The sequence below is a fragment of the Aotus nancymaae genome, unplaced genomic scaffold (genome assembly GCF_030222135.1).
Source record: "Aotus nancymaae isolate 86718 unplaced genomic scaffold, 86718_ANA_hifiasm-v0.15.2.pri h1tg000036l, whole genome shotgun sequence".
NCBI classification, from domain to species: domain Eukaryota; kingdom Metazoa; phylum Chordata; class Mammalia; order Primates; family Aotidae; genus Aotus; species Aotus nancymaae.
Window position 1 is genome coordinate 92,648,094 of NW_026988450.1, and position 20,095 is coordinate 92,668,188.

Genomic DNA, 20,095 nt, shown 5'->3' on the forward strand with positions numbered 1-20,095 from the left:
CGGGTGTAGTGCTGCTGGAGCAAAAGGGAAGGGGGACATCTCCAACCCAGCCTGGAGGGTCTTGTTGGGGTGGGGTGGCCGGTTGGCACAAGTCTCTAGGATACTTGGCCTGCCCTTTGCTGTGTGCAGGGGCCAGTGGTCACTGGCTAGGGAGCCACCTGGCCTTGCCTGTAGAGCACTACATTTATTCATTGATTTCCTTCACTCACTTCTGGTCCGTGGGGGCTGAGAGCCATGGGATGAGGCTGTATCTTTATTCCTTCATGTATTTCTCACTGCTGGGGTCTTGGACCCTCTGGCCACATGTGGGCAGTGGGGCCATGGGGAGTCCCAGGCTGTCTGGACACAGACCCTCAGGGAGCCTTCCTGAAGGGTCCGGCTAGTGAGTGAGCCGGTGTCCTCAAGGATGCTCAGGCCATGTGATCCGGACCGGAACAGTCTCTTTGCTGCCTATGTGGGAGGCAGGCTATGTCTTCTGTGTCTCTCAACCCTGATGGGCTAAATAGTGTGTGCTGGCCAGACAGCTCCTCAGGGACAGCTGAAATCTGAGTCCTGCAGCTCCACAGCTTGTCTCCTCAGTGCACTTGTCCCCTGCAGCAGCACAGGTGGGCAGTCCAGGCAGAGGGAGGTTACACTGGAGAGAAAGCAGCTGTACCCTCTCCTGCTCTTTGTCTGTGATCCTCACAGGCTACAGGTGTGTCCACTCCAGGAGTGGCAGCTGAGGTGTGATGGGGAGGGCGCTTGGGCATGAACATGCTAACTGGGCTTTGTCACTGCAGAGCTGTCCTCCACCCTGCTGGACGCCATCACCGATAAGGACCCCCTGGTGCAGGAGCAGGTCTGCAGTGCCCTGTGCTCCCTCGGGGAAGTGCGGCCAGTGGAGATGCTCTGCGCCTGTGAGGAGTACCTGCGGCAGCATGACAAGGTATTCATGCTCCTTGGTGGGATGATGATGTCAGGGCCATGGTCGTTTGGGGCTTACTTGGTTTGGGAAGAGACAGGACTGGCCACATGTCTAAGCAACCGCGCGCCTGCCTGTGTCAGGATGGCCAACCTGCCTCATCTTGTCATGTGTGGTGTATGGCTGCGTCCCCCAAAGAGCTCGGGGGCCCATCGTGAGGGACTGGGCTCTCACCACGGCATTGTTCAACCCTCCTGGTTGAGTATTTTTGCTTCCCCCTTTACCCACCAAGTGGAAGCCTAATGGCCAGGCTCTGCGCTCAGTTCCTGAGCGGCAGACCATGGTCCCTGCTTGATGGACAGAAGATTGTTTCCAAGAGAATCTCATCAACCCAAGGGGCTAGAAACACTGATAAGTGCTCAGAGAGTTCCCAAGGGCCCTCCGCTGCCGGTCCTCCTGCACCCTCAGGGAGGGGCTGCCCAGGAAGGGCCAGGGCCTTCCCTTGCTACGCTGGAATGTTCTTCCTCTGGCACAAACGTTGCCTACTCAGGAGAGCTGCAAGATTCTCGTGGGAAGTCTCTATGAAGCCCCACAGGGATGCCGAATCACTGATCCGAGCCCCAGGACAGACATGGCCTGGCTGGCTCTCGCCTTCTGGGATTTCGGCCTCTCTCGACCTTGGTTCACGGTTCTGTCTCCGCTGACAGCGTTAGCGCTGCGTTGTTTGAAACTGTTCCGCGCGCTGCCTGCTTTTCTCAGCGTATGTGGTTTGCGCTGTTCTGGGAAGGGGATGAGGCTTTTGCGGTATCAAAAGGCCATTTTTTTTTTGTTTTATTTAACATTTTGATATGTAAAAAGGGACCTCTATACGATTTATTTCTTGTCATCAGCTACCATCTCCTGGGGCAAATAACCCAGTTCTGTGAAAATATCTGCTCACTGCCATGGCCTGGCGGCACTTCCTGGGGCAGGGTCTCTCCTTTCTTCCCCTGTCAGCTGTCTTAGCTGTTTTTTAGTTTTAATTTTTAATAAATTTATTATTTATTTATTGATTGATTGATTTATTATTTTTATCTTTTTTTTTTCTTTTTTGAGATGGAGTCTCACTCTGTAGCCCAGGCTGGAGTACAATGGCACCATCTCAGCTCACTGCAGCCTCCGTGTCCTGGGTTCAAGTGATTCTCCTGCCTCAGCCTCCCAAGTAACTGGGATTACAGGCACATGCCACCACACCTGGCTAATTTTGTATTTTTATATTTATTATTTATTTATTTTTTGAGACGGAATTTGGCTGGAGTACAGTGGTAAGATCTCAGCTCACTGCAACCTCTACCTCTTGGGTTCAAGCAGTTCTCCTGCCTCAGCCTCCCAAGTAGCTGGGATTACTGGTACTCACCACCACGCCCAGCTAATTTTTGTGTTTTAGTAGAGATGAGGTTTCACCACATTGCCCAGGCTGGTCTTGAACTCCTGAACTCAGACGATCTGCCCGCCTCAGCCTCCCAAAGTGCTAGCCTTACAGGCATGAGCCACCACACCCAGGCTGAGTTTCTATTTTTAGTAGAGACAGGATTTCACCATGTTGGTCAGGCTGGTGTTGAACTCCTGACCTCAACTGATCCGCCACCTCTGCTTCCCACAGTGCTGGGATCACAGGCGTGAGCCGAGCCGTTGTGCCCGACCATTAGCTGCTTTTTGTTGTCGTTGTTTTGTTTTTGTTTTTGAGACTGAGTCTCACTCTGTCGCTAGGCTGGAGTGCGGTGGTGCAATCCTGGCTCCTGCAACCTCTGATTCCCTGGTTCAAGTGATTTTCCTGCCTCAGCCTCCCGAGTAACTGGGACTTCAGGTGTGCGCCACCACACCCGGATAATTTTTGCATTTTTAGTAGAGATGGGGTTTCACCATGTTGCCCAGGATGGTCTCGATCTCCTGACCTTGTGATCTGCCTGCTTTGGCCTCACAAAGTGCTGGTATTACAGGTGTGAGCCACTGTGCCTTGCCTTTTTGTTGTTGTTGTTTTTGAGACAGAGTCTGGCTCTGTTGCCCAGGCTGGAGTGCAGTGGTACAATTACAGCTCACTGCAACCTTGACCTTGTGGCCTCAAGTGATCTTCCTGCCTCAGCCTCCCGAGTAGCTGGGACTATAGGCATGTGCCACCCCTCCCAGCCAGCTGTCTTAGCTATTTTTGGCCCCTTGTGTTGTGGTAGGAGTGCTAGGACTAGCTTGTTGGGAGGTTGATTAGAGTTGTACTTGTTCATAGGTGAGTCTGGAAGGGGTGCCCTCCTGCTTGGAAAGGGTTGTGTTGTTACTGGAAAGGGGTCCTGATCCAGCCCCCAAAAGATGATTATTGGATCTCTCACAAGACAGGTTTAGAGGCAAATCCATAAAGTGAAAGCAAGTTTATTGGGAAGTAAGGAAACTTACTATGGCTACTCTGTAGACAGAGCAGCTGCTAGGTCTGCTGGTTGGCTATATTTTTTTTTTTTTTTTTTTTTTTGAGATGGAGTTTTGCTCTTGTTGCCCGGGCTGGAGTGTAATGGCGTGATCTTGGCTCACTGCAACCTCCACCTCCCAGGTTGAAGCAGTTCTGTCTCAGCCTCCTGAGTAGCTGGGATTACAGGCATGCGCCACTATGCCCAGCTAATTATTTTGTATTTTTAGTAGAAATGGGGTTTCTCCATGTTGGTCAGGCTGGTCTTGAACTCCCAACCTCAGGTGATCCACCTGCCTCGGCCTCCCAAAGTGCTGGGATTACAAGTATGAGCCACCGCGCCTGGCCTTGGTTGGCTATTTTTTAAATTATTTCTTGATTACATGCTAAACAAGGGGTGGATTATTCATGTGTTTTCCAGAAAAATGTCAGGCAGTTCATGGAACTGAGAGTTCATCCTCTTTTTAGACCATATAAGATAATGTCCTGACGTTGCCATGGCATCTGTAAATTGTCATGGTGCTGGTGGGAGTGTCTTTTAGCAGCCAGTGCGTTGTAATTAGTACATAATGGGCAGTGAGGACGACCAGAGATTCATCAGCATCTTGGTTTTGGCAGGTTTCCGTCGGCTTCTTTACTGCATTGTTTTTTTTTTTTTTTTTTTTTTTTTTTTTTTTGAGACGGAGTTTCGCTCGTTACCCAGGCTGGAGTGCAATGGCGCGATCTCGGCTCACCGCAACCTCCGCCTCCTGGGTTCAGGCAATTCTCCTGCCTCAGCCTCCTGAGTAGCTGGGATTACAGGCACGCGCCACCATGCCCAGCTAATTTTTTGTATTAGTAGAGACGGGGTTTCACCATGTTGACCAGGATGGTCTCGATCTCTTGACCTCGTGATCCACCCGCCTCGGCCTCCCAAAGTGCTGGGATTACAGGCTTGAGCCACCGCGCCCGGCCTGCATTCTGTTTTATCAGTGGGGTCTCTGTGACCTGTATCTCATGCTGACCTGTCTTATCCTGTGACTAAGAATGCCTGAACTCCTGGGAATACAGCCCAGTAGGTCTGAGTCTTATTATACCCAGCCCCTCTTCAAGATGGAGTCACTCTGGTTCAGACACCTCTGACAGTGTATCTTCCCACTGATGCGGCTCTCCTCTGGGCTTTAAATGAGCCTGGTGAACACACCACCTAGGTGCTGGACGTTGAGCCCTTCTCTCTGTGGCTGAAAGGCCCCATTGCCTGAGACATGCTGAAATCAATGTCTAATTGTCAGACAAAAGTAGGGCTGACCTTGCTATTTGAGGAAATGGCCAAAGAATACTAAACGTGGTTAAAAGAGTGTATTAGTCTGTTTTCACGCTGCTATTAAAAAAACTACCTGAGACTGGGTAATTTATAAAGGAAAGAGGTTTAATTGACTCACAGTTGCATACATTGTACAGGAGGCATGGCTCGGGTGGCCTCAGGAAATTTACAGTCCTGGCGGAAGGGTGAAGGGTAAGCAAGCATACCTTCACATGATGCCAGGCAAGCGAGAGCGAGCAGGGGGAGGTGCTACACACTTCCAAACAACCAGGTCTTGTGAGAACTCACTATCACAAGAACAGCAAGGGAGAAAGCCACCACCATGATGCAGTCACCTCCCGGCAAGTCTCTCCCCCAACATTGGGAATCACAGTTCAGCCTGAGATTTGAGTGGGGACACAGAGTCAAGCCATATGAAAAAGCCATTGTTATTTTTAGTAATTCATAGCAAAATGTAAGTATGACCTTTCCTCACCCATGCTAAGTGTCATGGCTGACAGTTCCATAACAAAAGGCAGATTAACAAGAGAAAAGCGTAACAAGTTTATTTAATCACAGTTTAGTGTGACATGGGAGCCTTCAGAGTGAAGGCCCAGAGGCCCTGGGAAGTGATCTGTTTTATGTATAGATTTGAAGAAACGGGCAGCTGTGTAGAAGTGGGCTTGGACACAGGGTGTGAGCCATGGAAGCATAGTGGGGGCATCCAGCAGGGCCCATCTCAAGTTCTCCTTGGCCTGTCTGAGCAGTACTCTTTCCTTTAGGTGGGGTGGACCCCTTTTGAATGGGGGTCTGAGACCTACAGTCAAACAAGGTTGGCCAGAGAATTTTTTTTCTTGAGACAGTCTCACTCTGTTACCCAGGCTGTAGTGCAGCGGCACAAACATGGCTCACTGCAGCCACAACCTCCCAGGTTCAAGCTATCCTCTTACCTCAGCCTCCCAAGTAGCTGGGTCTGCAGGTGCATGCCACCATGCCCACACCATGTTTCACCTTGTTGGCCAGGCTGGTCTCAAAGTCCTGACCTCATGATCCGCCCGCCTCGGCCTCCCAAAGTGCTGGGATTACAGGTGTGAGCCACCGCACCCGGCCAGAGAATTTCTTTACGACCAGTTTTTACACAGAATGGTGGGGGAAATTACAGTGATATTTACAGGGCTTTTTTTGTTCTTGTGTTTTTGAGATGGAGTCTCGCTCTGTCGCCTAGGCTGGAGTGCAGTGGTGCAATCTTGGCTCACTGCAGCCTCTGCCTCCCAGGTACAAGTGATTCTCCTGCCTCAGCCTCCTGAGTAGCTGGGATTATAGGTGCCTGCCATCGTGCCCACCTAATTTTTGTTTTTAGCAGACGCTGGGTTTCACCATGTTGGCCAGGCTCGTCTTGAACTCCTGACCTCAGGTGATCTGCCCACCTCAGCCTCCCTGAGTGCTGGGTGAGCCACCGTGCCTGGCCAATATTTACAGGTTTTATGGCTGCCTTGGGGGAGAATGAGGAGGAGAGAGAGGAGGGCAGAGCAGGTCTGAGAGGGACTTTGCTCCCGAGGTCTCTGTCTGGGGCATCCTCCTCCGAGCCCCTGCTGCTCCATGCTTGTCCTGATTTGTTTCTGATTTGACCCCTTTTCTAGCCTTTACAGTTTTTAAAAACTGAATTTAGAAAAGGTCTTCCTTCAAAATTGCATATTTATAGTGAACACACGCTGAGCTGGAAGCACTGACCCTGTGGACTGTGGCCGTTCCCGGGTCCCTAGTCCTCCCTTGCCTTAGTCGTCTTCTGTCGTGTCCTGCAGACCGCTCCAGGGGGTTTGGGTCACTGCCTCCAGTTGCTGCCGTTTGTTTGTGGGTCTCATTGCAGCTGCACCTCACTTGGCTGTGTCTTGCTTAGATAGCATGCGTGTTTCAGAGCCCACCGAGTGTCTCTCCAGAAAGATGTACTGGGGAAGAGTGATGCCACATCCCCCTCCAGGCCTCAGACGTCAGCCCAGCATCCTGGGGTACACCTGGGACTTTACAGGTTTCAAGCGATTGAAAAACCTCCTGGAGAAACCTCCTGTCTGGCCTTTGTGTTTGTGGTTCTGTTTTTATGAATGCGGAGGCCCATGACTTGGTAGCATGCGGTCTGTGCCGCTGAGGGGTGCTGGGCCTCATGGTTTTAGACACATCCAGTCTTGTGCACGTCAGCCAGGGTCCAGCACAGGATACACAGACTCCTCAGGAGCCATCAGGCCATGGGGAGGGATGGGATTTGGGGAAGAGAAGCAAAAACAGTAAAACTGGATTTTCAAATTCTGTGAGTGGAAAAACTCAAACTCACATTGTTTCCTCTGTTCTCACACCACGCAACAATCAACACAGATGTCTGTGACCAAATGTGGGGAGATAGCAAACAGCAGTCAGTTGTGCAGTGGACACCGGCTGGGTGTCCTTAATTCAGTTTGGGGACCATCTTCCTGGAGGTCAGGTGGAAGGCTCAGTTCCACACGATGGTCCTGCTTCCGATGCCAATCGCAAGCTTCAGGTGTGTGGCCTGTGCTTCTGACCGACCTGCAATGAATCAGGGTTCCCACAACCCCTTCCTCAGGTTTGGTGGATTGTAGGAGCGGGTTTATTACACAGGCTGTGATGAAAGTGTGGATGCACAGCAGGTGGAGGAGACGCCTGGGGCTGGAAGTGGGGGAAAGGTGGGGGCACGGAGCTCCCAGGCCCTCCCAGGAGTCACCTCCAGGCACCTGCATGTGTTCCGCTACCGGAAGTGCCTTTTGAGTTTTTGTGCGCAGTTGTGCACATGTTCACTTGAGGCATTCTTCCCTCACCAGCCGAATGTTTCTAGAGGAAGGCCGTATACTGGTTAAACACCACCGTTTTACCTTGGTGTGCCTGCTGGAGCCCATTCACCCAACTCCTGAGATCCTACCGGGAAGCTGCTGATCATCAGCCTTAGGCGCTTGCTTTCTGCTTTTTCTTATCTCCCCTGTGCAGAAGCTTTAGGTGTTTTCTGTCTATTGTGAGACTGTCTTTCCCTGATGCTGGCAACAACCAATTGTTATTTTAGAGAGACACTTAACTGCCTGACCATCACCTGATGACCGCCTGACATTCCTGGTTGGGGGCCTCTCCTGCCCTGTTCATGTCTGCCTAGTTGCCTACTCTAACATCCTCTTGTCCAAGGGGACCCGGGAGCAACCTGAAAAACTGAATTCCAGGCCATGACAGAAAGGGAGATTGGACACACCTCATTATACCTGCTCCCTTTTGGAGTTTAGACTACCAACCAACATTAGGTTAAAACAGAGGTTGGAACTCTGACAAAACAGATCCTTATAACAGTAAGATACCAAATTCCAGACTGGACTCCAGCAGAGCATCACGTGACAGATAGTGGACCCTAAAAGAAATAGAAGTATTTTACCCCAAAATATATTCTTGACATATTTGAAATGACCCTGCAAAGCCATATTTTGTAGGGGAAATTTATATCTGTGGAGAATCTCTTTCCCTTTCCAGGTCTTTTTCCGATTCAGAAGAGATTTAACTAAGAGTCTAACACCTTTATTTATTTATTTATTTATTTATTTTCAGTATATAAGCTATTTAACAGACAAGGCCTACAGACTTATTTCTTCTTGGACACACCCACGGTGCGGCCACGCGGCCAGTGGTCTTGATGTGCTGGCCTCGGACATGGAGGCCCCAGAAGTGGCGAAGCCCTCTATGGCCCTGAATCTTCTTCAGTCGCTCCAGGTCTTCACGGAGCTTGTTGTCCAGACCATTGGCTAGGACCTGGCTATACTTTCCATCCTTTCCATCCTTCTGTCTGTTCAAGAACCAGTCTGGGATCTTATATTGGCGTGGATTCTGCATAATGGTGATCACACGTTCCACCTCATCCTCAGTGAGTTCTCCTGCCCTCTTGGTGAGGTCAATGTCTGCTTTCCTCAACACCACATGAGCGTGTCTTCTGCCCACACCCTTAATGGCAGTGATGGCAAAGGCTATTTTCCGCCACCCATCAATGTTGGTGTTGAGTACTCGCAAAATATGCTGGAACTTTTCAGGGATCACTAGAGACATGGTGGCAGCACAGACGGCGGCGTGTAAGCCTCATGTGGAAGAGAGCGAGTCTGACACCTTTAAGGTCTAAAAAGAGACATTTACCATTATCTCTGAAGCTTGCTACCTGGAGGCTTCATCTACATAACAAGAACCTTGACTTTCACCGCAGCCTTTAATTCAGGCATTTATTTCTGCTGACTTCAACTCCTTAGGCAAAATTTAACTCTCTCTTTTTTTTTTTGAGATAGAATCTTGCTCTGTTACCCAGGCTGGAGTGCAGTGGCAGGATCTTGGCATACTGCGACCTCTGCCTCCCAGGTTCAAGCGATTCTCCTGCCTCAGCCTCCCGAGTAGCTGGGATTACAGGCGTGTGCCACCACACCTGGCTAATTTTTGTATTTTTAGTAGAAATGGGGTTCACCATGTTGGTCAGGCTGGTCTCGAACTCCTGACCTTGTGATCCACCTGCTTCAGCTTCCCAAAGTGTTGGGATTACAGGTGTGAGCCACTGTGCTCAGCCAGTTTAACTCAACCAATTGCCGATCAGAAAATCTTTGAATCCACCTATGCCCTATCAGCATTCCCTGAGATGGCCCACCTTTCTAGGCTGAACCAATGTATACCTTCCATGTATTGATTTATGTCTTTGCCTGTAATTCTGTCCCCTAAAATGTATAAAACCAAACTGACCTGACCATCTTGGGTGTATTTTTCAGATGTTCCCTGGGCCATGGTCACTCGTACTGGCACAGAATAAACCTTGTTAAGTATTTTACAGTTTAGCTTTTTCATCAACAGTATTTTTATTTAAAGGGGCTTATTACTGTGTTCGCTTTTCTCAGAGAACTTTCCTGAGTGGGCCTTTTCCAACTATGAATGGAGGCAGGGCTGTAAAAAGTGTGATACTGTGTTTTTATTTGAGACAGAGTCTCGCTCTGTCGCCCAGGCTGGAGTGCAGTGGTGCAATCTCAGGTCACTGTAACCTCTGCCTCCTGGGTTCAAGCAGTGTTTGTGCCTCAGTCTCCCAAGTAGCTGGGACTACAGGCACATGCTACCATTCCTGGCTAATTCTTTTTTGTATTTTTAGTAGAGATAGGGTTTCGCCATGTTGGCCAGGTTGGTCACGAACTCCTGACCTCAAGCAGTCTGCCTGCCTTGGACTCCCAAAGTGCTGGTGATGTAGGGTTCGTTTTCTTGGTCACTTTGCAAACCCCAGTGATGCCCCGCCTGGGCCTTGCTCAGCCACGCTGGTGTGCCCCAGCTCACCTGTGTTATAGCTTGTACCCATATTTGGCGGTTCCTGAGCTCTTGTACCATGCCCAAGAAGAATGAAGAGGCACTGGACATTGAAGGGTGAAGAGGCTAGACAAGAATTTAATTGAGCAATGAAAATGGCTCTTAGTAGAGAGGGGAGCTGGAGAGGGGATGGGAAGGACAGGTCATCTCCCCCAAAGTCACGTTGTCTCTTTGCCAAAGCTAGGCCATCTCCCCTATACCAACTGAGTCTGGGGTCTTTATAGGCCAGGATGAGGAGTGTGTGCTGATTGGTTTGTGAGTATGCAAAAGAGGTAAAAGCAAAGGCACCACTCAAAGGTGGGCACGACGTGTAGAAAACCAATTAGAAAGGGTAGATATTTGTAAAATAGGTTAAGGGTGGAGATCAGCCAGAGGAAAGCACGCCAAACAGGAAGGCAGGTTCTTAGTCCGCTCTGAGGATTTAACTTGTAGCTTGGCTTTCAGGCTTTAAACTGTCTTTGGCTTGGAGGTGGGGTTTCTCTAGGGATCCACTCCTATCTGCCTAGGCATTTGGCTGCCTCCTGTCGCTATCGCTGGGATTATAGGCATGAACCACCATGCCTGGCCACAGTATGGTGCTTATACCGTAAAATCAAACAATTCAAACCAACCTTGGGACACAAGTAATGCATAATATATATATATATTTTTTTGATTCAGGGATGGACTCCTTCTGTTGCCTAGGCTGGAGTGCAGTGTTGCAGTTTTGGCTCACTGCAGCCTTGACCCCCCGTACTCAAGTGATCCTCCTGCTTCAGCCTCCAAAGTAGCTGGGACCACAGGCACAGGCGCACCACCACACATGGCTAATTGTTTTATTTATTTTTTGTAGAAACAGGGTCTTGCTCTGTTACCCAGGCTGGTCTTGAACTCCTAGGCTCAAGTGATCTTCCTACCTTGACCTCCCAAACTGCTGGGGTTACAGGTGTCAGCCACTGCGCCTGGCCCCTATCCATTTTTTGTAAGATGTAGATTTCTATGCCTTTTTCATGGGTTCCTATGTATTTCAGTTGCATAGCCCATTGCAAACTTGCTGAGCCAGCCTGTCACTCTGCACTGAGCACTCAGTCACCAGGACACAGTGACAGAAGGACATACCACAGTTGTGAACAGAACCTGGAGAACTCAGTCCCAAGACTCCACTTCTCCTTATTGTTTTTCTCAGGACAAAAGCAAAGATTTCCCTCAAACTTCCTCATGTATGCGAAGAGAATTAGTAGCTAAAGATGAGAGCATAATGCAACTTGAGATGTGTTCCAAGAGCAAGAGCCAGAGAGGAGATGGCAGCAGTGGGTGTAAATGCCACGTGCGCCACCCGAGCTGCCCTCCCAACTCAGCCATGCTGATGACGAGATAGAGCCAGACTCATTTACACTGATTTTGAATTCTTTTCACCCCAGATCCTGCACTGTATCAGCTGTGCTGCCCTGGCAGCTAACCTACCCACTTAGAGCTTCAGCTCTACAATGTCCCAGGTGGCAGTGGGCTTCTCAGAGACCACATTGTCTCCTGCCTGGGAAGAGTGTCCAGGTTATGAAAGTCAGAAACAATAGGCCGGGTGCCGGGGTGCACACCTGGAATCCCAATACTTTGGGAACCTGAGAGAAGAGGATTGCTTGAGGCCAGAGGTTTGTGACCAGCCTGGGAGACATAGTGAGACCTCATCTCTAAAAAAAATAAAATAGGCCAGGCGTGGTGGCTCACACCTGTAATCCCAGCACTTTGGGAGGCCAAGGTGGGTAGATCACAAGCTCAGGAGATTGAGACCATCCTGGCCAACATGGTGAAACTCCGTCTGTACTAAAAATACAAAAATTATCCAGGTGTGGTGGTGGTTGCCTGTAGTCCCAGCTACTGAGGAGGCTGAAGCAGGACAATCGCTAGAACCTGGAAGGCAGAGGTTGGCATGAGCCGAGATCGTGCGACTGCACGCCAGCTTGGGCAAGAGTATGACACTCTGTCTCAAAAATAATAATAATAATTAGCCAGGGCTGGATGATGCAGTGGCTCATGCCTATTATCCCAGCACTTGGAGGCTGAGGCAGCTGGATCACTTGAGAGGAGGAGTTCGAGACCAGCCTGCCTGGCCAACATCGCAAAACCTCATCTCTACTGAAAATACAAAAAAAAAAAAAAAAAAAAGCCAGGAGTGGTGGTGCACATGTGTATTCCCAGGTACTCGGGAGGCTGAGGCATGATAGTCACTTGCACCTGGGATGCAGAGGTTGCAGTGAGCCAAGATCATGTACAAAAAGAAAATTTGGGCATGGTGGCTCATGCCTATAATCCTACCACCTTGGGAGGCCAGGGCAGGCGGATAACAATATCAGGAGACTGAGACCATCCTGGATAACATGGTGAAACCCATGTCTCTACTAAAAATGCAAAAATTAGCTGGGTGAGATGGTGTGCACCTGTAGTCCCAGCTACTTGGGAGGCTGAGGCAGGAGAATTGCTTGAACCTGGGAGGCAGAGGTTGTAGTGAGCCGAGATCGTGCCATTGCACTCCAGCCTGGGCGATAGAGCAAGACTCCATCTCAAAAAAAAAAAAAAAAAATTCATCATAGATTTCATTTATATTTGGTAAAAAAAAAAAAAAAAAAAAAAAAATAGCTAAGTGTGGTGGTGCGTCCCTGTAGTCCCAGCTACTTGAGAGATTGCGGCAGGAGGATCTCTTGAGCCCACGAGTTCAAGGTGCAGTAAGCTATGATCGCACAACTGCACTCTAGCCTGGGTGATGGAGTGAGATGCTGACTTAGAAAAAAAAAAGAAATTATTCTCTAATAGAGAATTTAAATACATTCTGCCTACAGAAGCCTTAAAGAAAAGGGAGTCTTGTGTAGCCAGTGGGCAGAGTGGCTGGCAAAGTGAGACGGATCCCCCACCAGACTGGCTCTTACCTCACGGCGGCACCAACACCCGAGGTTGGGAAATCTAACGCTGAAAATCAACCCCAGCTGAAGCTCTTTCTCTGGAGAACTGGCAGGTTCCCCATGAACTTAGTGTTCCATGCTGAGGCTTGTGACCTACACTGGCTATTTTCAGAAACAAAAATCACTCCCACTTGTGGGCCTGGGGATAAACCATGATTGTCTGTAACTCGTTCCGCAGAGCAGCGGTGAGCAAGCCTGTCTGCTGCTACTGATGCTGGGACTCTCAGTGTTTGAGACAGTTGCGTCATTCAGAACTCGTGTGCCACAGCCACGTGTGGCGAGTGTATGTGGGCCTGGGAACTGCCTGGCGCTGCCCCGTCACCTACACAGCTGTGTGCCAGAGCCAGGTGCATGTCTGTTAAGTGACTGGGTGTCAACTTCATTCCAATAGTTTCTGAACAAAACCAAGACTTTCACAAAGCTCGCAAGCCTTCGTCCTGTTGTTTCTCTCCAAACGACCTTGTCACAATCTCCTTACAATGTCCTATGTGGCAGTCTTCACTGAGCGGGTACCACTTCTCCCGTGTGGGCCCAAGCCCACCTGCCCTGGCTGCCGTAGCTGTCAGAGGGAGTGAGGGGAGGGCAGACTCTGTGACTGTCAGTGTCCCTACCTAAATCTCAGGTTGAGATATAATCCCCAGTGCTGCAGGTGGGGCCTGCAGGGAGGGGATCGGATCCTGCGGGCAACTCTCCACTTCGGTGCTGTTCTCTGATAGAATTCTCAGGAGGTCTGGTTGTTTGAAAGTGTGTGGCACATCCTCCTTCACTCTCTCCCTGCCGCCCAGGCCATGTGAGTTGTGCCTGCTTCCCCTTCATCCTCAACCATGACTGTGTTTTCCTGAGGCCTCTTCAGCCATGCTCCTTTGTGTGTGTGTGTGTGAGACAGAGTCTTGCTCTGTTGCCCAGGCTGGAGTGCAGTGGTGCGATTTCTCCTCACTGCAACTTCCGCCTCCCAAGTTTAAGAGATTCTTCTGCTTCATCCTCTTGAGTAGCTGGGACCACAGGCACCTGCCACGATGCCCTGCTAACTTTTGTATTTTTGGTAGAGATGGAGTTTGACCATATTGGCCAGGCTGGTCTTGAACTCCTGACCTCATGATCGACCTGCCTCGACCTCCCAAAGTGCTAGGATTACAGGTGTGAGCCACTGTTCCCGGCCTGTATATATATATATATATATATATATATATATTTTTTTTTTTTTTTTTTTTTTTGTAGAGACAGGGTTTCACCGTGTTGGCCAGGCTGGTCTCCTCTGTGCCCGACCTCAGGTATTTCTTTATAGCCATTTGGGAATGGATGGCAGTGCCTGTGGGCCACCGGGCCGCCCTGTGTCTGCCCTTCCCGGTGCCATGCTGCTGGTGCACGCTGCTGTCAGCATGGTGGAGGGAGGGGCTGTGGTGGGTGCATCATTGGGGAGGGGCTGTCACCACAGGGTGGCCGGGCGCCCCAGGGTCTTTTCCTGGGTTGGGCAGTGGCCTACTCTGCTGTGTGCCTCTGTGGGCCCCAGCTTTGTGGTTAGTGCAGCCAGTCCAAGTCCTTGGAGTGTCCCCAGTTGAGGCAAGAATGGTGCGTGCTTGTTGGATTTACAGAGGTGGTGACTGACAGGAGAGCTGTCAATGGGGAGGACGAAGGCAGGTGGCTGGACTCTGCGGAGGGTTAACCAGGGAGGCGGAGGTGGCCTGGGGGTGTGGCAGAAGGTGGGGCGGTGGGCGGTGCTATTCCTTAAGCAGCCTTGGGGAGGGGCCATTGGAGGCAAGCACTAGCCTAGCAGCAGTAGACTGAGGCCAGGGCTGCTGAGCTGCAGACAGGAGGATGTCCTCCTCTGACAGGGCAGGGTGGGGCAAGGAGGCAGAAGGGTGCTGGGAGCATCTTGTGACTGGGAGACCCTACTGGCCGCCCCTGGAGGAGAGAAGCCCCCCCACCTTGCCCTCTGCGTGTTGGTTGTCTGGCACAGGATAACCGTCCACCCTTCTGGAGATGGGGTGAGAGTATGCGGCTTGCAGGTCGGCTCTTAGGGCATGACAAGTGGTCAGGTACGCCCCTCCCCTCCTCCACTTGAGGCAGAGAGATTTGTGCTGTCTTGTCTCGAGATGGCGACAGGCACTCAGAGCGTCTGCGCGCAGGGCTCACCTGGAACTGTCCTGGATGGCGTCTCTCCGCAGCTGGCGCACCCATACCGAGCGGCAGTCCTCAGGGCCATGGAGAGGGTCCTGAGCAGTCGTGCCAGTGAGCTGGACAAGGACACAGCCAGCACCATCATCCTCCTGGCCTCCAGCGAGATGACCAAGATGAAGGTATGCAGCAGGCCCTCTGGCCTCGCAGACTCAGTCCTGGCTTGGGAAGGGAAGCTGTTTCTTGGCCTTTCTACCCAGCAGCCTTGAGAGTGTAGGGTGTGTGGTGTTTGGCTGCCTTGGGATGGCAGATGCCCCTTGGTCCCATGCACCACCCTGCAAGGGCGGGGGATAGTCCCCTGTGATTTTCAGAGGCAGCAACTGAAGCAGAGAGCAAGTTGCCGGAACTCAGCACACGCAGGGCAGTGGTGTGCGTGCGGCCGGGGCCTAGGGCTGTGCCTGGCGTTGGGGTTGGTGCAGGGCTCTGCTGGGCCTAACTCTCTCGGGGCACTGAGCACAGCCCCCTCTCACCAGGGCTCTGCTTCTCCTGTGTGTGTCGGGTCTCTTGGCAGCAGTCAAGAAAGGCTGTGCCCGCCCCCTTCTCTGACCCGCACTTTCTGGGGACACTGAAAACTGTGTGCTTGTCCGAGGCTGGCAGCGACTGAGGGCAGAACGTCTTGGTCTCGCCTTTTGGGAGATTTCAGGGAGAGGTTCTACCTGCTGGTGTTTTTGGTTCAGGACCTGGTCGGGGACTGGCAGCAGGCAGCGAGTGGCGTCCTGGTGGCCGTGGGAAGGCAGTTCATCGGCAAGGTGATGGAGGAGCTGCTGCACAGGCTGCATCCCGGGGCCCCGCCACACTGCGCCGTGCTGCACACACTCGCCAGCCTCTCAGTGGCCAACGGTAGGTGATGCGCAGCCTGCCCCCAGCTGGAGGGGCCCAGGGCGCCCATGGGAGGAGCACGGGGCAACTGGAAGGCCTGGCAGAGGCCGCTGACAGTGTCCTCTCTCACAGCTTTCGGCGTAGTTCCCTTCCTGCCATCCGTCCTGAGCTCCCTGCTGCCTGTGCTGGGCATGGCCAAGCAGGACACGGTGCGCATGGCGTTCTGCTCTGGTAAGAGGCAACCTTGTCACCTTCTGTCTGAAGTGCCCACTTGTCGGGGGCTTTGTGCAAGCATGCTTGATTTGGGGGGGCAGGTGGGCCCTTTAGGCTGCAGGAAGGGGGGCTGTTAGAAGGAGGGGCCCCCTGGCTGAGGCTGCTGGCTGGAGGGACCCATGTGGGGCTGCACAACCTCTGTCCCTTGTTTGTTTCTGCTCCTGGGGAGCCCTCCCGCCTTACACTGTGGGTCCACTGAGGCCTGGACATGGCTGGGGGGCAGGAAGAGATTTCCTCAAAGCCATGACTTTCTCTTTTCTTCCCCATTCCAGGCTAGAAAAGTGGCCACTCCCTGGGCATCTAAGGATCCAGAGGATGGGGGCACATTCATTCACCCCCACCCTCTCCCAGGAGTCCTTTTCCTGGCAGCAATGCCCACAACCCTTTGTGTGCCTGGCAGGGGACCACAGGCATGTCATGGGCCTGGACCTTGGTTTCAGCTGCCCCTGAGAGTGGGGCGTGGTTGGTGGGATTGGAGGACATTCCTGCTGGAAGGGGGTGTAGAGATTGGAGATCCTGAGGTGCCCTTAGTGCCCTCAGCCCACGGCCTCCTGTTCCCTGTGTCCTGTGTCCAGAAGACGGCCAGCCCTGGTAGATGGTTGGGAGGACCCGCCTCTTGTAAAGACCCAGCCCTGGGGGGGCGGGGCAGGGGTTTGTTGATTCCAGGCCAGGGAGGCAGCCGGTGTAGGAGGGCCCGGTGACTGGGGAGGGGCCTGGTAGGGCCTGGGCAGGGCATGTTTTCTGAGCATGGAGGGTGTGGTTACAGAGCTGGGCTGGGCTCTGTTGGCAGAAGGGTTGGTTTGGAGCATTTGGGCCCGCCTGCTCTGCTCATGGTTCTGATCACAGGGCTCCACCACCCTGCCCCTGGCCCCTGCACTCGCTCCATCTCTCCTGGCCCTCCTCTTTGATGGATGCTTTCATCATTGGGGTACTCCTTCACAGACTCTTTCTCACCTGTGGGTGAGGGCAGAGCCCCTTGGGTAGAAGGGATGGTATGGTAACCTTGCGGCCAGTTTTAGCTAAAAATGGGATTGGTGACAGGATGGGGGCAGCTGCACGCTGAGCCAGGTGTGAAGGAACAGAGTGGAAGTGGGTGTGGATGTGGACTCAGCTAAAGTACCCGGAACACAGAACGAGCTGTCCAGGCTACAGGGCAGAGACTTGAGGACGGGGCAGCTGGGGCGCCTGCTGAGCCCTGTGTCTCTGTGTCTCCTCTGGAAGTACATGGCCTTGATACCTTCAACTGCTGAGGCTCTAAGCAGAAACTGACTTGCAGTTCTGAACACCTCTTGCTTACCTTCATAGGAGACCTGCAGCTACTCCAGGTCCTACCGTGTTGGCATTTTCTGTGTCAAACACGTGGGTTCAGCCAGTGGGGATTCTTTGGGGCCTCCTCATGTGGGACATGTGCTCCCTACCACAAATGGAACGTTCCCTGTATGCATCTGGAGGGGGTGGTGGTCCTGCTGGCTGGAGCAGCCTGGGGCCAGCAAAGCCCATAGCAACCGGGTGAGACCTAGTGGTGGGGGGTAGCAGGCCTGTGTCCACTGCAGAAGGCTCAGGTCCAGCCGGGACAGGCACTGTGTCAAGGACAGGAGTGCCCTCAGGGCACTGCAGCTAGGAGGTGAGGAGCCTCGGGGAAGGCTCCCAGTGGTAGGGGCGTGGCTGGCCTGGCCACAGTGTCCAGCAGGGCAGGCAGCCAGTAATTCCTCCCAGCCGAGGAACCCCTCCAGTAGGAAAGGCAGCAGCGAAAGAAAGAGACTGATTGGGGATGTAGGCGGTTCACGGAGAAGAAAATAACAGAGAAAGAAAATCCCTGATTAATATTCTCAGGGAAATCGGTGGAAACCACGCATTCGTGGGACAAGAGGTGTCACCGTGAAGAAGCCACATTCAGAAAATAAAATTGACCTTCTGTGAATTAAAGGTGGCATAATAGAAATGAAAAAATAATATAAACATTGGAAGAGAGAGTTGTGGAAATTTCCAGAAAATAGAGGAAAAATTCAAAAATATGGAAAGTAGGAGAGAAAGAGAAGAACGAACTAGCAGGCTGAACCCTGAAGGCTGCATTGCAGTCAGAGGCACGCTAGAAAGAGGTGACTCAAAAGCAAGCCACAGTGGCTGGGTGCAGCGCCTCACGCCTGCAGTCCCAGCACTTCGGGAGGCCGAGGCAGGCAGATCACTTGAGGGCAAGACCGGTCTGACCAACATAGCGAATCCCCATCTCTACTAAAAATAGCAAAAAATTAGCCGGGCCTGCTGGTGCATGCCTGTAGTCCCTGCTACTCTGGCTGAAACAGAGGGATTGGGTGAGCCTGGGAGGTAGAGGCTGCAGTGAGCCAAGATTGCGCCACTGTACTCCAGCCCGTGTGACAGAATGAGACTGTGTCTGAAACAAAAAAATAAAAACCAGCTGGGTATGGTGGCTCATGCCTGTAATCCTAGTACTTTGGGAGGCAAAGGTGGGAGGATCACTTGAGCCCAGGAGTTTGAGACCAGCCTGGGCAACATGGTAAGACTCCATCTTTACAAAAAATATTTTAAAATATTTGCCAGGCATGGTAGCACATGCCTGTAGTCCCAGCTCCTTGGGAGGCTGAGGCAAGAGGATTGCTTGAGCCTGGGAGGTGGAGGCTGCAGTGAACTAAGATCAAGCCACTTCACTCCAGCCTGGTGACAGAGCGAGACTCTGTCTTAAAAAAAAAAAAAATCACAACCTAATAACACAATAGGGTAGGCTTTCTGCTTCTGGCAATATGGTGGTCTGTTACCCTGAAAAACACTCCCACTACAGAATACCTGGAATGCTGACGAGTTGACCTCACCAATCTGAGGTCAACTTCTGACCTCGGCTTGACCAATCAGTAGAAACCTAGGGACACGGAGACTAAGAGAAGTGAGGGTTAGAGGTCTCCAGTGGCCCCGGGCACCCGCCTGCCTTGATTCCACATGGGAGACAAGGCCTTTCTTTGCATTGGGCCAGAGCCCACCTATATGAGACCCTCCAAGGCCCCTCCTCAGCAAAAGTGATTGCTGAGGAACCTTCCACTTTGCGCCCTGGGAGGTAGTGTGTTTTGTTTAGAATTTCCTTTAAATCCCCTCTCCTGAGAATTTGTAACCATGGTTTGTCCTCATGTAGTCGTAGGGTTCGAGGTTATTCTTTCTGTTGGACTGGGGAGCCCTTAAGCTGAGTCATTAGCCTAGTAAATGGGCTGGGTTGAAGTGCCCTACTCTGTTGGTGCCCAGTCAGGCTGCATGGCGGTGGCTCTGGCCTGGGGGCATGGCTGTGGAAGCACTGCTCCCCTGGAGCGCAGGGTCTGAGCTCTGGTGTGGGGCCAGCAGCTCTCCATGGGCCCAGGGCCAGCAGTGTCAGTTACAACACAAAACATACACATCAGCATAAACAAAAGGAGCGTTAGAGCAGAAAGTAACGAAATTGGATTGATGAGATAGAGGACAGAAATAGCAGGATAAAGAGGTGAAAGCGAGAGACGGCAGGGTCCTGTGAGGACAGACCAGTGTGAAAAGAGAACCAGATACAGTCTAGAAACAAAGTTATAACCATTCCCATTAAAGAGAGGGGTGGGCCTGACTGCTGCTTCCGCTGGAATCCCGACGCTGTGCCACCGGACCCTTTCTGGCCTCTGGGGCCCGCCCGCCTCACCGTGTGTGTCGGGCCGTCGCGATTTTTATCGTTGCTGTGCTCGTCTTCTCACCTGCCCAGACCCGAGCAAGGCAGAAAACACAGAAATTAGTGCATTAGAAAATAGCAGTTGGCAAAACATGTTTTATACCTAGTTCTTTGAAAAAAGTGAATTAAATAGTTAAGCTGTTGCCTAATCAAGACAAAAGGGAGAAACAAGCCAAGTGGTAAAGGGGAGGTGAATAGAAGTGGGGACAGCGTGGGGACAGCACGG

The 20,095-nt window shown here is 51.9% G+C and overlaps 1 protein-coding gene and 1 pseudogene across 4 annotated transcripts in view; one reads left to right on the forward strand and one right to left on the reverse strand.

Moving 5' to 3' along the window:
• MROH1 (maestro heat like repeat family member 1) overlaps positions 1–20,095 on the forward strand; it is a 131,704-nt gene that overhangs the window by 19,953 nt on the left and 91,656 nt on the right. For all 4 annotated transcript variants that reach the window (XM_064384717.1, XM_012473282.3, XM_064384718.1 and 1 more), the window contains 4 exons: positions 780–925; positions 15,074–15,205; positions 15,761–15,923; positions 16,035–16,133. In XM_064384717.1, the coding sequence (XP_064240787.1) occupies positions 780–925; positions 15,074–15,205; positions 15,761–15,923; positions 16,035–16,133 (540 nt within the window). The remainder of the gene's footprint in view (positions 1–779; positions 926–15,073; positions 15,206–15,760; positions 15,924–16,034; positions 16,134–20,095) is intronic.
• LOC105731506 (small ribosomal subunit protein uS13-like) lies at positions 8,240–8,697 on the reverse strand (annotated as a pseudogene).